Below are 17,430 nucleotides of genomic sequence, written 5' to 3'. Positions count from 1 at the left end.
GTAACCCAGGATTTGATGCAGAAAAGCCCTCCAGAGTGAGCACACCATCTCTCCTTTCTCCTTGTGCAGCCCTCGTGTATGGAGAAGGCAAGCACAGCACCAGAAACTTTGAACCAGATCTATAGCAGTGGAGACTTCAGACTGAGGTAAGCAGCAGTGAGAAGAGACCTGAGGCTCTTCACTAAGTGACAAGAGTCCAGCAAGTTGAAGAGCTTTCAACTGGGAGAGAACAAAGTTGGCTTGGGAGCTAATTTCTTGATTCCCCTATTTTTAATCAGAATTTGTGTACACACACATGTAAGTGAATCTATCCACAAGAAATAAGCAAAAGATAAATTTTAAAAAACTTTTTCAATCTAGGTTGTATTTTCAAAATCAAGCCTTGGTGCTGAGAAATTTCAGAGTTGTTCTTTATGAACTACATCTGGGTGACAGTCTAAATGTGATTGCAAAAGATTAAGGCCTATAGGTTTTTTTTCATTTTGAATCAATGAAGCAGCCTGACAGACTGAGGTACATGCTAAATTTTTCATAAACTAAAAAGACTGTGAATGCTGCATTTTAAGGGAAGCAATTTCCATTTTCTTTAGAGAATTTCTTCCTTTTCTCTTTAGGCCATTTTACTTTGCGACTTTCTGATTCTATTACTGATACTCATTTCCTCTGGCCATGGTATTATAAGAGAAAGAAGCAGTCAGTTTTTCCATAATTCTTAGGGGAAAATCCAATCTGAAGTGAAATTGTAGTCCTTTATTAGTTATCCAAATCAAATCAACAGTGATCTAAACCAGAACATTCACATTGTTAGCAGTCCAAATTAATACACTTAGGAATATTTTACAGGACTTCCATCCCAGGACACTAAATAAATTTACCTATTTTGTAATCTGCACGATCAGCCTGTCTTTCACACAGACATGTAAACAGGAGGAACTCCATGGAAGTTTATTGGGGTAGAACCATTCCAGCATAAAACTAACAGAAGTCAGGCTCCAAATTTGATGCTTAACCTGAAAAATGATCTTTGACCTGAAATGCTGCCTGATGCATTAAAACTTTTCACACTTAAAAAGTCCCCTTTTAATGCTGAAAAGACTGCATGTGGTTAAGGACTTGTGTTTTAGTTTTCAGGATATTCTTATTTATGTTTCAAGTGTTTTATACAAAATTATTAAAACTTGAGGGTATAGGTGTTGGTGTGGTTTCACTGAGCATACATCTGGCATGGCTGCCATAGTGCAGATTATGATGTTTCTTCATTTACCTACTAGAAGATCTACCTAGCTTGAAATTTCCCTTCTACAGAGGAGTCAATAGCAAGTTCATGGGCGTGATGACAACTCTCCATACTGCTCTCCCCTTCCTGCCTGAGAGAGGTGTCATTCTAATGGGCATGAAGGTTTGCATTTCTGTAACTGTTATTCTCTTAGAATAGTTCCTTGGGATATTCTATATAAAGGCAGAAGAAAAGAGAAGTTTGCTTTTATAGCAAGCAACGTGAACTTCAGAGATATTTTGGGCTATTCTCCATAAATTCCCCTTACACTCTTCTGCTCAATCCATGATCTTGAAAGTACAGCTAAAATAGATCACACTCAACACTAATGCCGGTGGAATTAGTTCCTTTCTGTACCAACCTTCTGAAAATAAAAATCTGGCCTAGAGATCCGGCTCACACCTGAAAACACTATCTATGTACCTCGGACCACTTTGGGCCATTTGGGCTATTATAGCTGCAGTTTCTGATATCACAGCATCTTGAACAGGGTAGCATGGAGTGTAATATCTTGCTTTTACTACTGAAATGCAGAAACTTGAAAATAACATGGATATTTAATGTGCATATTGGTTAACAGGAATTTTCAGATTTACAGTCTTGCTGTCTAACATACCTAGTGAGACACCACTAATAATAAACTATTTTCACAGCTCCTAACCCCAGTGATAGGATTTTCAAACAGGTGGCATTTCTAAGTCAGAGCAATCCTAACTAACATGCTGAAAAGGTGATAATCAGTTCAGATGTTTACATCAAGTTCCTGATCATACACTTCAGAGTACTAACAGCACCAAGATCCAAGCATATTTCACACAGTTATTTATGAAGAATTGCTACCACTAAGGAAGACAACTTGTTTATTGCATATGTAAACCTGAATAAAGCATTTAACTATGGAGTTGGCTGACAGTCACTTTGACAAAATTGACTAAATCATGTAAAATTGCTGTCATTTACATTACAGTAGGGTAGAAAATTCTTTAGAAACTTCTTAAAACCGTAACATGAGAAAATAATTACTTTAGTTCAGCAATGATACAAAAATTCAGGTGCTCTACCGGTACTTGGAGAAGCATATGCCAGCACCTAGCACTACATATATTTCAAAATTATTAATATGCATGTTTTAAAGATATTAAGACATTATCAGAAAATACCTTTTTTTTATGAAGGTCCCTGAGTATGTCTCTGTATTTATCATCTTCATAAGCAATACACAGAGCAAAATCTGTAGCTATTCACAGGATTCTGTATTAATTTAGCAATCCCTAAGACTTGGATCTATTTATGGAACACCAGAAGTTTACTGAAGACAAGAGCAAATCTTACCCCTAAATATAACATTATTCCATAGAACATAAATTTCCAGAAAAAGCATCGTCGAAGAGCATTAATAAGTTTGGGTTTTTTCTTTGAAGTTGCCAGCTCTCTGTCCCACTCTCTGAAAAGGAACCAAAAAACAAGACCATTAAGTTGTGTGAGCAAATACATGGGTCTATGGCTCTGACATACTTCAATTCACTCAAGTATATCCAAGGAGATTTAGCTAAGGTGACTAATGAAAGAAAGCTTTGCAGAGACCCCAAAGACCTGGCCTTCATTGAGTTGATAGATCAATAAAAGTTCAAACCTAGTTCAGCCACATATTTGGCAGTTTTAAATACTCAGCCATACATCACTCTGCAGGGAATTAATTCATGAAAAGGTCACATTGTGTGTTTTAGAGAAACTTGCTGTACTTAAGACCAAAGCACAAATAATAGGCAAATAAACGTTTTGGAGCTCTTCCAGTCTGCAAAAAAGAAAACACCAACAAAGTATAAAAATGTGACTTTTCTACTGCACAGCATTACTTTTAACCTGTGTTGCTGGGAAAATAATTTTTTATTCGATAATAAATTGTTGATCAGAAGCAATGCTATATACCAAAAGCATATGTTTAGTCAAAATTCAACTCACAGATTAAAAAACTCCTAAGAATTTCCTCAGCTCTTGTCTCCATTTTTCCACAGAATATTAAATAACCAGAATATTCCATTTATAAATATTCAAAATGTATTAAGCTTACTGGTATTCTCAATACTTTCCACCAGTTTTGAATACATATATCACACTGCAACTAAGTTTAGTTGGATTGGCACAACAGTGCAGACATGAGCTGCCCCGGCACATCAGGGGAAGCTACACCAAAGGAATGTAGGAAAGTCAGGGTATGATTTCTGCAGAAGCAATTAGTCTTTCAACAGTGGTATCGAAGGAAATTAAGAATGTTATTTAGCTGAAGAAAAAATAAAACAAGGTTTTACAAGGATATTTTGGGAAGAAAGAACAGCAGAATAGGGAACAGTGAGTCTAGCCTTGCTAGTCGCTGTACAGATATCACAGGTACCTGTATATAGTAATTTAGAGCATCTGGGTGATATATTTGCACCAGGGATCCCAGTCAGCTCCAAAAGACCACTGTGTGCTCAATGAGGACACACTTGAGCCAGTCAATGGGTGCAAACAGCTTGCATCCAATGCTATTTAAACATTTAGAACATTACAACAGCCTTTTTAATTAAATTGTACAGTGTGATTCCTGAAACAAAATAATTTCATGAATCATTCATACCTTTCTAGTTTTTCAGAAAGATTATCAGCAGAGTCCGCAGAAGGGATTTGATAAATATCTGACAGCTCCAACCGTCGTCTGTAACCCTTTTTCAAAATTGGTTTTGTCCATCTAAGCAGAAAAAAAAAAATAAATTAAAAAATCACCAGTTTCTGAGGGTCATTCTGGAGTTGCATTTTCTCACCCTGAAATATTTTGTGCACAGCACCCAAGTACATCTATGTGCACAGGCGCACATACACACACATAATATGACATAATATAGTGCAGCTCTGCATCCTATTTACAAAACTATATTGACAAACATAGCATTAAAAGAATAATTGCAAAACTGTTGCATTTTATCAGTATTGGGATGGGATCATGCCCCAAACTTCCTATTCAGTCAGTAGCAGACAAACGAACAGGTGATTGAGACCTTTGCACTGTATTTCCAAATATGTGCTTGGTCCATATAAATGAATAATAAATCAGAACTCTAGTAAATTGGATGTATAAGCTTCATTCCTATAAGACAGAAAATCTTAATATAATTTGAGTGTTCCTTTGACAGCTGACATTGCGGTATGCACTTAACAACATACAAGATCTTTTACATGACTCCTCGTAAGATCTTCATTGCATCCATCATATGTAAACATTTTGCATTTCTTTTTTTCAAACATTATGTTTAAAAATGTAATACCAATTTAAAGGACACGCTGAATTGTACAAAATTTTGCAGCAGCTTCTGTTCTGAAATCTTTTTGAAAGCACGGGACTAAAACAAAACATAAACAAGCAACCCTAAGAACTAATGGTTTATTTTGAAACTATTTGAGTTTCTGCTTTACTGCTGTTGCTAAAAAACATTTCCTTAAAAAAATAAAATGCCTGTGAAAGAAGTAGCTTGTGGTTGATGGCTGTCATGCTTCCATATGGAAACACAGTTTGTAAAAAAAACAACCCCATGATTTATGATTATGATAAAAGTTATCATCAGCAAAACCTCAATCATTTCAGAATTTTTGTTTTAAATTTTCTTTATAGACAACAGTTAGCAAAATTGCAAAAGAAATGCAATAATGTTTCCCATGATCATTTAGAAAATACAAACAGCTATTGAAGATGCTTACCCGTATGCCTGTAAGAACATGTATCATACACACAAAGTAATCCACACTCAATTGCAGCCTCTGATAGTGCAAAGAGGTTGAATCAAAGGTAAAAGAACATTATTAGACACTACACGAGTGCAAAAAGACCTTAGCACAACAGCCAAAGCCTATTGGTGTGCACCTGTGCGCACGCACATGCACACTCTAAAATTTACTTTAATGAAGTTATGAATCATATGAGACACCAGTCTATAATCCCCATAATTCAGTAAAGCACAAAGATATTTCCCAAGTGAACAGTTAATATCACACACACTGCAAAGAGAATGTGTTCTAAGAAATTAGAAGATTATCTTTAATTTCTGAAATCACACTACAGTTTCAGATAAATCATATGGGCCTTAGCTCCATCTTTGACACCACTGTAGCTGAGAAATAACACACGATTCATGGTATGTTACAGCAAGGCAGCTAGAAGAGTCCACTTTGGAGAGTCCTAGGTAAAACATCCATAAACTTTACTACTACTGGAAACAAGGGCCAATGTTTTCAGGGATATAATAAGATGGATTAGGAGTAAACTTTTGAATTTAAAATAATACTGTTATATGAAAGTCTTTCATGGCCACTGTAAGTGATAAATCAGGTATTGATTTGTATTTTGCCAGCTCCTGACAGCAGAAAGGACCAGTTGCTATTGGTTTTGTGCACATAATGTGGAGAAATGGCTAATCCTTATCCTTTGGGAACAGAAACTCTTATGGACTGGCTTCATCGAAAGTTCTGTATACGCAGATATTTTGGCAATGAATACAAGTTATAGGACACTAAACCACTACTGCAGCTAATGCAAGTAAGTAACTGTACTTCCTAAACAACCTCTGTAATTCCCAATACCGTAGCTAAGTAATAACCTTGCTGAGCCCCTTAATAAAGCTTTGAGACTGCAATTCCCCACTTGTCTTGACAAAAGAGAAATGCTTTACAGTTTCAGACTGTTTTGGGAAAACATTTTTCATTGCACTGTTTCCCTCCACACATTTGATTTTATTTATACTTTTGAATAGCACCTACCCTGGCATTTTGCCACTGCCTGAAGTAACAAAACGTGCCTTTACAAAGTGAACAGAGTGGCTGTTTTATCATTTGGGGAAGGCAGTATGCTTAGCAGATCTACTGTACTCCTAGAAATGTCTTTTGTTCTACTCAGTGCTTAACCGGGTGCAGTTATCAGTGCCATCTAAATTATGCCACCCTCCTCTCTTAAGTCAACAAGTTTGATACAGACTTAGTGCATTCCTTGTCCTCATCTTTCTGCTCATCGGAGTAGCTGCAACTATGGTAGAGTAACTCTTCCAGCCTGCTAAAGGAGCAGTGCTGACACCTTCCCCCAGGCAACTCCAAGTCCACAGTCAGGTTCCTACCACAGGCTGTTGGCAGGGCTTGCACAGAGATGTTCATCTCCCAGCTGCCCTGGCCTTGCTCAGAAGTCCCACCCTAACTAGATCTGGCCAATTTGCAAGCTGTGCCAAGTGGCTTCGGGTTGGAGTGGTAATCATGGGAGGAGCTGGGGTGTCACGTGCTGTTTGTCTCAAAGCAGATTTTCAACAGCTGCTTGGGTTGTGCTGTCAAGAACTGTAGGAGGGAGACGGTATATATTTTATTACTAGACCTAGAATACATAAATATCTCCTAAAACCAACCTTTTGCCAGATTCCAATAACATCCAGTTTACCATTATGCTCTGGATTCCTTGCAAAGTTTTGAAATGCAAAATGGCTATAAATTTTTTTTAACTAGCAATATAATCTGTAGTTATCAATGTTTCTTTATCACCAGCCAACACAGCTCAGTCAGAGTTTGCCAATGAATACGGCTCTTCTATTTTTTGGCTTAATAGAGACAATTTGCCAGCATTAATTCTGAGTTTTTCCTTCTTGTGGTTACTGAGAACGAGAAATTTGTTTTAAAAGGAAGAGACCAAGAAGGAAGGAAAACAGATTGGCTTTACACCATTACATTAGCAAATGCCACCGGATTATTGGCTGGCATTTAATGAACTCTTTCACAGAGAAACCTGTAGTGCTGTCAGAGTTTTGCCACTAACTAGGAATGTTATTATGGGTACACACATGAAACCCAGCAGGGGACAAGTTTCAAGGGTGTACAGTAGGAAAGAAGATAAGAAGGAAAACAAGTTCCACCTCTATTATTGAATGGCTGTAGCAAAAAATACCTTATGAGCTTGATATGTAAACATCATATACATAACACACTGTTTTAACTTCTCTTTTGGTAGATTTCTAATGATCATTTCTTTGTCATTCACTTTAACAATATATAAGAAGATTTCTTACTACAGCTATTTCTTTCTCCAGCATGTTCAGCCTCATCCCACTTGAGCAAATTCCACCAATAGGACAGATGTCTTTGGCTTTCCAGAGAGTATTAACACAGACTGTTAGCTTGTCAATAGGATTTGATTCTCCCTTAAGGCTGCTTTGCATGTCACTGAAGACAGAAAGAGCCTCCATGTTGCTAAGCCAACTGCCCAGATCTTCCTCCCAGGCACAGGGATTCCCTAGCTCCATCAGGCCCTTCAGGTCAAGAAGCACGGAGCGTTGAGACAGTGACAGAGCAGCGGGGCTGGGCTATCCAAGACCTGCAAAGCAGAGCAGCTCTCCTGCAAGGGTCTGTGATCAGGCTGGTACCATTTCAACAGGTGTCCTATGCACAACACAGCAGTATCTACTGAGCAGTGCCAAGGTGACCATGGCTTCATTTCCTTCTCTTCCACAGCACTGATACCTGTACACACCATAACTAGGCATAGTGCCTGCGGCTCCTAAGGAACCGGACCTAAATCTTGATGGAGACAGAGCAAGGAAAGTGCCTCTGTCTTTATCTTATCCGTTCTTTTAATAGTTAAGGGGAAGGGGGGCAGGGAACATAATCAAGCCATGATTATGATGCTTTGGAGACTGTGTTATACAAGTGTTTGTAGAGCCACAAATTCCTGCTGACTGCAGGAAAAGACTGAGGTATCATGTAGATCTCAGACATTCCCAAAGGGTCAAACCAGACTGGACTCTGTCAGAGGCTCTGCACTCCCATCCTGTCCCAAAAGATATCCATCACCCTGCCAGCAGAACAAATTGTAAATTGGTGCTTACTTTATACTGGAGGTGGCATCCTTACTACACACAAAACTGTTTCCCCAGAAGAGTGTCTGCACCACATACCCTCTTCTCTGAGCATCCTGCAATGCAGCCACAAAGGGTGACCCCAGCTCTGCATGATCCTTGCTAACAGATGGGACGAGTCAGCGCGCCCACGGAGCACGACTGTCGGGCACCACAGCCCAATTCCTGCAACTTGGTGACTCTCAACAGAGCAGGGTTGCAGTTACTTTGTTTCAAATGGTAACCTGCTGAAATAGCATGTTATATATGCTGAAAACTGTATTAAACCTTTAGCATTTTCCCCTTTAAAAACAAACAAATGCAACATTCTGAGCTTAATATTTACGCATAATTATTGCAGGGCTTCAACAACAGAAAGTAAATGCAGACCCTACTGATTTCTGCTTTTTTTTTGGTTTTCCCCCAGATCACAAAAATTAAGATTTAAATTTCTTCGCTGATAAACAATTCTTCCCCATGAGATGTTATTTGACATGGAAAATATTAAGCTGCAGTATCATTGACTCTGCCACTAGCTGTAAGCAGCACCATTTTAAGAATAATCAATGTTCTGCTTAAACCCTAGGATTTCAACAGCAAATATTAATTAGGAATACTCCACAGCAATTCTTGGGGAAGGCTTGCCTTTTTATGCCTAGTTTTTGCAAAGCAACCTTTATTCAGATTATTATCTAACCTCTAAATGCTTTTTGAGATTCAGATTTTTAGCAAAAACTCAATACTTTTTCCTTACACTTAATAAGGTAGCAAAATTATTTCAGTTTGCAGAAGTACCGAGAGCTATTTTTAAGAGAAAACAAAGTACATTAAGGGTACAAAGGTGTTTAAATTGTGTAAAATGCAAGGACAGAATACATTCAATGTATTAAAATCTGTCAACTGTTTAGATACCAAAGTCAAGTGTAATATACGCCTCAAATATTTCTTTAACAAAGCTATCAAAATAACATAGTGGTGATGATGTGCTAGAAAATAGGGTTTGCAAGGCTGTTTCAGCATGTACCTACAGTGAAACTGGCTAGGAGAGGATGTTTCTTCATCTTCACTGTTTTTCTCAGTTATATATCCCATAACAAGAATAAGAGAAAGAGTTTTCTTTCTCTTAGTCTTTTGAAAGGCCAAGGAACATTGCAGAAAGTTTGCATCAGCAAAACTATTGCAGAGCTGTGCTATTCATGATTGAACTGAATTTTAAAATCTCCCAGATGTGTCACTAATGTGACAGCAACAAATTTAACCCAATTTAGCACTCTACTGTCTTAGCTGTGCATTTATAGATACATTTCATAACAAATTAGCATACAGTTACACATCAGGTGCAATGGCCCTTTCCAAACCTGTAATTTGTTCCAGTCCCAGTGACTGATATGTGATCAGGTATAAACACCTTCACAAACTGGTGAACACATTTGTGGCAGTTAAAACAGGGCAACTGGAAGGTGGGAAGATTTTTTTTTTTTAATTTAAATACCAAGTATCAAAATGTAAATCGCCACTACAGTAACATGGAATTAATCCTGAATTAGGGGCTGCTTCTCTTACTACTTGCTCTTTGCCATCGTCTCTGTATCTTGGTATTCGATGCTGCTATTTCTCAGCCTGACCCTTGCAAGTTAATAGAGAAAATGTCTCATATCTTCTGATTTCCAAAACAATCTTGGGCTTTGTGCAAAGCAACACTGGGGTTTTTTTGGTTTTGTGTTCTTTGCATTTGTTACCTCCAGAGAAATAAAAGCATCCCAGATTTTACAGATTAACCTTAAACTGAGTTAAATTGAAATAAAGTGAAATATCAGATTGACTCTAATACAATACAGAATCACATCCTTTATTTTAAACGTTGAAAAAAAAGTTTATAAAAAGATAAATACCAACATTAAAACATGGGAATATACCTGAAACCAAGTACCTTTCCCAGGTGTCACTTAGTATTTTCTCTTAAGGCACAATCTTGACCATGGAGCCAAGGCATTAGTATTGCAGCAGGCCAACCCAAGCACTGCCTTTCAGGATCGATCCCCTCTTTCACCTACCCTCTCCTGAAGGAAGGATGCTTACCCATATCTGACAAGCAGGAGGGTTCCGGTTTCAAGGGAAAAACAATGCTGTTTCAAAATATGTCTTAAAAGCCTACTCATTCTCTCCTAATTTTGGGAGCTTCATGACAGCGCAGCATTGGTTTAGCTACTTGCTGACTGTGAAAATGCTCATGCAGATCCTTTTGCTTACATGAGAGGGAGTGATATGTAAACACAGCCTGTGAGTTCTTGCTCATCTCACCCAGGCATACCCCCTCTCTCATGAAAGGCAGTTGAACTGCATCTACAAGTCTACATTGCAAAATTTTGCAACATGTATCACTAAATTCTTCTTATATGCTACAATTTAATTTGACCTTTGACTTTTTTATTTTAGAGGACATAATGTGACACACTATTATCCAGATGTCAGGTTGGCACCATCCTGTCCCCACAACCATTATACCTACATACATATGCTGCAAAGCAGGGGGAGGTGGAAAAAAACCAAACCAAAACAAAACAAAAACAAGATAATGGCAACCTGTAGAACTCTTCTGCAACAATACACACTATTCTCACCAGTTTGAAAATAAGCATATTCCAAAAATTTAGACATTCAGAGACTGAGACTTTTTTGTAAGAAAGAGGTGATAGTTGTTCACTGTAGAAATATTCTGAAATAACTTTGCCACACCACAAATATCCCTGTGTAATTAAAGTCCTGGACAGGAGATCTCAGGCAGTCTGCACTGACTCCACCACATGCTCCCAGGACAAATCACAGTCCTTGTACACCCCACTTTCTTCTCTACAGAACTAATAAGGAAATGTCTTTTTAGCCCATTCTTTGTGCTATCTACTTAGACTTGAAGATGTTCAAAACAGACTTCCTTATCAAATATGTTTCAGTGCTTAGTACAGTAGATTTCAGATTTCTGTTAGGGCGTTTAGTAGCCTCTATAATACAGATAATAAAACTGCTTTCCATGTCATTGCCTACAGTATTAAGAAAGAATTCAAGGATTTGTATGGGTTATTTTCTATCCCACCAAGATCAAATAAGCATGAAGAAGAATAAAAAGGTACAGACAGGTCTGCAAATCTTCATCATTTAATTTTGAATATCAGGATGGTAAGTTTTCCTCCTGCAGGAGTAAAAGAAGCTTTACATACATTCCAGAAACTCAGATGCAACTTAGAGGCAACTGTGCTTTAGAGGTATAAAGGAGACAGAGGTCACTGTGCTACGCAGGGTTTGCACTTCTGCTCGTTAGATGCAGTATCAGGCTGAGCCAAGGACAAAATTTAGCCTTACTACTAGAGAAGGTATTCATGGGGCTGAAACTATTTCAGAGTAGGAGACTCAGCATCCTTTCTCCAGTTCAAGTTTCATATTTTACCTTAGACACATTAATGAAAAAATTTTCAAAAGGAGTCCAAAACTTGCACACACATCTTTGAACCATCTGGGGCTGACTTTCAGAAGTACTGAAAGCTTGCCATTTCAAACAGGTCTGAAGGGCTGGCAGACCAGTGGGTCTCCAAGAACCACTTGTGGCAACAGACAAATGACCAGGCAGCCTCACAGGGCCATAATCTGTTCTGTGGCTGCATCTGTGCTTGGTTTTCACTAACAGCTAGGACGTATGATTACCTGGGATCAGTGAAAGGCACATCCTCAGGACTAGACCCATAAAGGGCCTTAAGAATACACTGTAAGAAATTTGGCTTGTATAAGTGTCTAAGCCAGCTGTCCTAGGAACTGAGACATCACACCATACAATTCAATCCACCTGCTCACAGCAGCCAGCATACACAGAGCCTCCCTACTCAGAGGGGAAAGATGAGCACGATGCTACAGCTAGGTACTGATAGAGGATGCTCCAAATATATGTTGGATATGACAATTTCCAGACACCTGCCCTCCCGAGTGAAATTTATAGACATGAATTAAGTCTTTAAACTTCCTATACAATACCTTGGATATTTAGAAACTCAAGACAGTTTCAGGGCAAGTTTTGAGTACAAATGTACACATTAATTCCCAAACTTCTCCAGGAAAATAGGCACATAAATTCTTTTCAGTTCAGGAATCAAAATCCTAAGTCTCCTCTTGGTATTCAATCCTAAAATACATAGTTCAAGGATAGAGCAGGGACTGCTTAGAGCAGGTCTGGCTTTAGTTCCTTTCGCTGAAGAGAATCACACTAATTCTCATGAGAATGCCTTTTCAAACCAGAAACTATGTTGGTCAAGGTCTCAAATTTGCAATTATGACTGAATTAAGCTAGAAAGAGTGAAAGAATAACCATGACTGTAGCTCATGGGCTAGGTACTTTCAAAACTTAAGTCCTGGATGTGTTATCCACCCTAAAGGCTATTAACAGACTTCATAAAAAGTGCCCTCGGAACAGAAATCAGGACTTGCAAACAAGTTTCTGACCCAGTAGACTACAGAGTCAGTCTTGCTGAGCCAGAGATAGAGAACTAAAACACCTTCACTGCCATACACTGGTAACACTGGTCCTACTTCACAGAAGAGATGAGGTGTGGAATTGAATTCCTTATCCCACCCATCCCAGCACACACATGGCAGAAGAAGGAATCCAACATTTATCCCCTACATGCTAAATTGTTCTTGAAACTACTGGACAGCTGTATAAAAAGGTAGCAGGTTACTTTTTCTCTGATTTGGAAAGAGATAAGTAACTAGAGCAGGTCTGATGGACTGAATCCACAAGAAGATATGGCACAAAAGCTGACTCAGTTTGTATTTCTCATTTGGATTTAATAATGAATCAGGCACCAAACTACTCAGTCCTGCCAAGACAGTTGTCACACTTGGTACGTACCAAAGCAAAAGTATATGCTTAGAGAGTTGGTCACGAGCACAAGGATTGCTTTTTGTTAACTTCTATTTAAATATCTAAATTTGCATGTAAAAAAAAAAAATCAGAATTGTCTCAAAGTTGCAGCCATTTCTGAAACTCCAGCAATAACTCTGTGTTTCAGTAGCCAGCTAGAAATTAATTAATTAACTTGCCTTAATAAAACCATAACAATACTGCCTGATCTCAGTTAATCTACAATAAAAACTAGGTGTATGCAAAGTACTCTGATGTTGTTTGCTACAAAAGGTATGGCTTGACCCTGCAAAACTCCAAGAACATCAGTAACTGTTATAAAGACAAAAATGAAGCTTCACAATGAATACAAAGTTAAGCATATGACCATCTAACTGCTTCTGCATAAAACTCTATTTTCTTTAAACAAGACAAAAAGTTGGCAGCGCACAGACAAATATCTCACATGTGGTTGGGAACAAAAGGGATCAGCTCTGAAAATGTCATAAGGAAAATAGAACAAAACACAAAAGAAACCCTGAAAGCTCAAACAGTATCTACTGTTTTATAAGTGTCATCCCAATGGAAGATCTCAAACCACTTGTCTTCATACCTCATTTCCTAACCAACAAAACTCAGTTTCTAAACAAAAATTGTTCAGATTTTAGGATGAAAGTTGGTTTCTAATGTCTAAATACTTTCTATCATGACCACCCCAAGCAATTCTCTTTTTTTGCCCCACCAGTGCCACTAATCTTGGAAATCCAACAAAAAGGTAACATATTCCCTAAGATACTACTCGTTGTAAAGACATGACAGTTTCTCACTTTTTGGCATGAAGAATTAAGAAAAAATGTACAAACAATACTGAATGAAACATGTCTAAATTATTCACTTAAGAGCATGGAGCTCCATTCTGACTTTCACACATTTAAACCCATCCCTCCAGCCCAAACAACACATTATGAAGCAATAAAACCTTGCCAATAGGTTTAATGACATCGGCATCAAGACGCTGATAACAGCTCATACAATATTAACTAATAATATTACATTTATTAGCAAGATTTCCTGAATAACAGCTAATACTTTAGCGTCACTTCTGCTAACATGACCTTCAACTTATTGCATTATGTTCAGATTGGTACTTCACACATAATTGCATAGGAGCCTCCTATAAAAGTTTCTTAACTGAAGCATTCTGCAATGTTGTACTTGAAAGCAACTATTTCATCATAATTGGAAAAAGCAATCTTTTTCCATACACACCTTTCTATTTTGTATTTTCTTTAAAAAGAATTGACGACTTATTTCAGATATAATGCCCTTGAGTTCTGTCTCACATGTTTTCATGGAAGTAAAGCATGTACTAAAATGTAGGCATGTCCTGGAGTGCTTTACTAAATATGGTCAGTATCAGAAACCAATGATGTGTGTAGACTCAGTTAAAACACTAATAGAATAGTCTGACATCTTGGAAAACCTTGTTCCAATCTCACTCATTAATCACTACTTTGTGGATGTTTCCAGTTGAGTGGACAGGTCTCCTGTTACTGATATGCAGCAAGTGCTTCTGACTTAAAGCTCAGCCCAAATAATACACTTCAAAGTGTTGTGAAATTCTTATACCTTGAAGAATCTTTGCTCTGCTAATAATCTTTAGCATTGATCCTGATCTACTTTTGATGAGACAGAAACTGATGGAGACCTTGAATACAGAAGGGATACATTTTAAAACAAGCTAACATGTTTCATCTCTATAAATAATGTATGTTTTTAAAATGTTTATTTATTTATTTATTTTTAAGAGAAAGACATCTTTGCTGTCAGTTTGGATGTAATGCATTTTCTTACCTTGTGGCTTTCACTTTTGTGACCTTTTCATTTCATATATGTGAAGAAACAAAGATATTCACAGTGTATGTGGTAAAATGCAAGTAAGAGAGACTTTGTTATTCACAGAAACATCATTCTGAAGGTATTAGAACCATATTGGGTACTTTATAGATGTACACATACAATTTTGGCTGTTCTTACACAGTGAACTGAACGTTTAAGAGCCTGATTTTTCTATGAAACAATGTTACTATAAAATTTTGTAAAGAAATTGCTCTAGTATATTCATCATAAACATCTCTTTAACTTTATATACTTATCACTTCAGTTACAGTCGGAGAGCTGGTACAACATACCGTATCATGCATGATAAACATGATTCAAACGTCATTTTCACTTAAAGACTATGATTTTAAAAGACCAGGTCAGGCCCAAGGATGGTTAATTATACACTTAATGAGCACGAACTGCATCTGGTTTCAGCTACACGAACTTTAAACTAAGGTAGGAATCAGAAATATATTTCCTTTATCTTACTGGGGCTTTTTTGTGACACCTTCAGCATCACAGTTTCTAGGAGAGCACTACTCTGATAGAAGCTTTACAAATAAATAAAACAAAATAGAGCAAGTGGCTCTTCAAGCAATGAAGCTAATATGCAGCTTTATTTCCTACAGATTTGTATTATACTTGTCAGGAGCACTGACTGAAACGTCTGTGGAGAATTTGTAAAGGTTTACACTCCCATCATCCACACTCCCTGGTTCTAACAGCATTTGAGAGCAGGTATGGCTTCTTTCCCATTGCAGCACCACTGGAGGACACCTCTAGGATCCTCACCTTTACCTGGATGGTTGTAAAACTTTAGGAACAGGTTACATTTGGGATCCTTCCCCACTGTCACATCTGGCTAAAACGAGCTAAAGTGGGGGAGGCAGGCAGAGTGATTCAGACAGACCCACTTCCATGAAGAAACTTTTAAAAAAGGTCCAGGCCAAGCTGCTGAGAAGGACACCTATCCCAAAAGGATTAAAAAGTGAGCTAAAAGCCCTCAGTTGCTCGGGCAGAGACCTCGTGCCAATGTTACGGTTTTACATCACGTGTTCCCATTTCAGACACCATGTTCGCATCTCACACAAGATTTCCTCCCTCCCCTCCCTGCCGTGCAAAAGACCCTCAAGTAAAAGGGGGAATCAGCACCCTGGCAAAGCTGCTGGTGTGTGGGCCAATGCCAGAAAGATTATTTGCTCTTTCCAGTTGGCAGTGTCATTTCTAGCAATGTCACATAAAACATGTTCAGGCTTCTACATTGTCTTATAAAGTACGTTGTGCCCAGGCGTTGGTATTGGCTCCTTCTCTTTTTATTTGAAGTTGTGAGAAAGAAAAGGCGCCAGGGAGAGAACACTTGCAAGGCTGGCAAGGAGCAGTTTCCAGTTATGTTACACTCGCACACCAAGCAAATGCTAAACACCCGAAAAGACAAACAGAAGGAATCCTTGCTCTGAGAGCATTTCCCCTCTGCTCCCCCCACCTCATCGTGTTCTCACAGTTCACAGTGAAATAACAGATTAGCTAGTTGAGCAATTTACCAAAGGTTACTCAAATTATGTCATAAATACATCTGTCCGGGTCCAGCGAGGGTTTATGACACCTGGCAGACAGAACCCGTTCCCGGTGCTAAAACCCCAGCAACAACAACGCAAAAAAGAGAGATCTCATCGTTCGGCAACAAGCGAGCCTCCACCGTTCTTCCCGCAGACCTTTCCTGAGCTAACTGGCGCCCAGCGCTCGGCCCCCTTCTCCGCCGAGCCCGGGGGCAGAGGAGCCCCCGCCGCGCCCCCCGCCCCGCCGCTGCCCGCCGCTGCCCCGCGCCGCACGTGTCCGCCGCGACGGGGCTCCCACCTGAAGAAAAGTTTGGAGAAGACATTCGCCTTCTCCAGCGGGGACCTCTGCATGGTGCCCGGAGCTGCGCGGAGCTGCGGTGCGGTGCGGTGCGGTGCGCGGGGACCCGGCGGCGGCCGCTAATCGCTGACGGCTCGCCCGCCCGCTCCGCTCCTGCGGCTCTCCCACCTTATCCGCTCGGCCGGCTCTGATGTCACCGCCTGCCTCCTGCCCCTGCCCCTCTCCCCGCCTCTGCTCTGCCCGGGCTCAAAAGCGGGAGGGCTGGGGCCCCGGCCCGCGCTGCCGCCTCCCCCGCCTCCCCGCCGCGCCCGGCACCGCGCACCGGGCGCGCCCCGCGGCTCCCCCAGCACCCCTCCTCTCTCCTCCCCGGCTCCCCGCCGGCTCTCGGCCAGCCCGTTAACTCCACCTGCCGACGCCGCTTCGCCAGTCGCCCCACGGCGGGTCCCCAACCTTCCCCCAGCCCCGAGCCCCCGCCCGACCGGGGCCGCGGGGGTGACGCCACCCGTTTCGTCGTGCCTCCTGCCCGCGCTCCGGGCGGCGGGCGCAGCGCAGCCAGGAGACCCCCCTCGGGGCACGGAGCTGCCCACCGCTGAGCCTGCCCCAGCACACCGGCCGCCTGCTCGCAATCCCCCGAG

At 40.0% G+C, this 17,430-nt stretch overlaps 1 protein-coding gene across 1 annotated transcript in view; it reads right to left on the bottom strand.

The window, feature by feature from the left end:
- Positions 1 to 16,880, bottom strand: part of CFTR (CF transmembrane conductance regulator) — a 91,681-nt gene extending 74,801 nt beyond the window's left edge. The window contains exons 1-3 of the mRNA XM_074825474.1: positions 16,796 to 16,880; positions 3,894 to 4,004; positions 2,609 to 2,720 (exon numbers count right to left, since the gene is read on the bottom strand). Coding sequence (XP_074681575.1) covers positions 2,609 to 2,720; positions 3,894 to 4,004; positions 16,796 to 16,848 — 276 coding nt within the window. The 5' untranslated portion in view covers positions 16,849 to 16,880. The remainder of the gene's footprint in view (positions 1 to 2,608; positions 2,721 to 3,893; positions 4,005 to 16,795) is intronic.
- Positions 16,881 to 17,430: the final 550 nt, after the last annotated feature.

Source organism: Strix aluco, chromosome 5 (genome assembly GCF_031877795.1).
Source record: "Strix aluco isolate bStrAlu1 chromosome 5, bStrAlu1.hap1, whole genome shotgun sequence".
NCBI classification, from domain to species: domain Eukaryota; kingdom Metazoa; phylum Chordata; class Aves; order Strigiformes; family Strigidae; genus Strix; species Strix aluco.
Note: the sequence above shows the minus strand (reverse complement) of the source record. Positions and strands in the feature narration are given on the sequence as shown.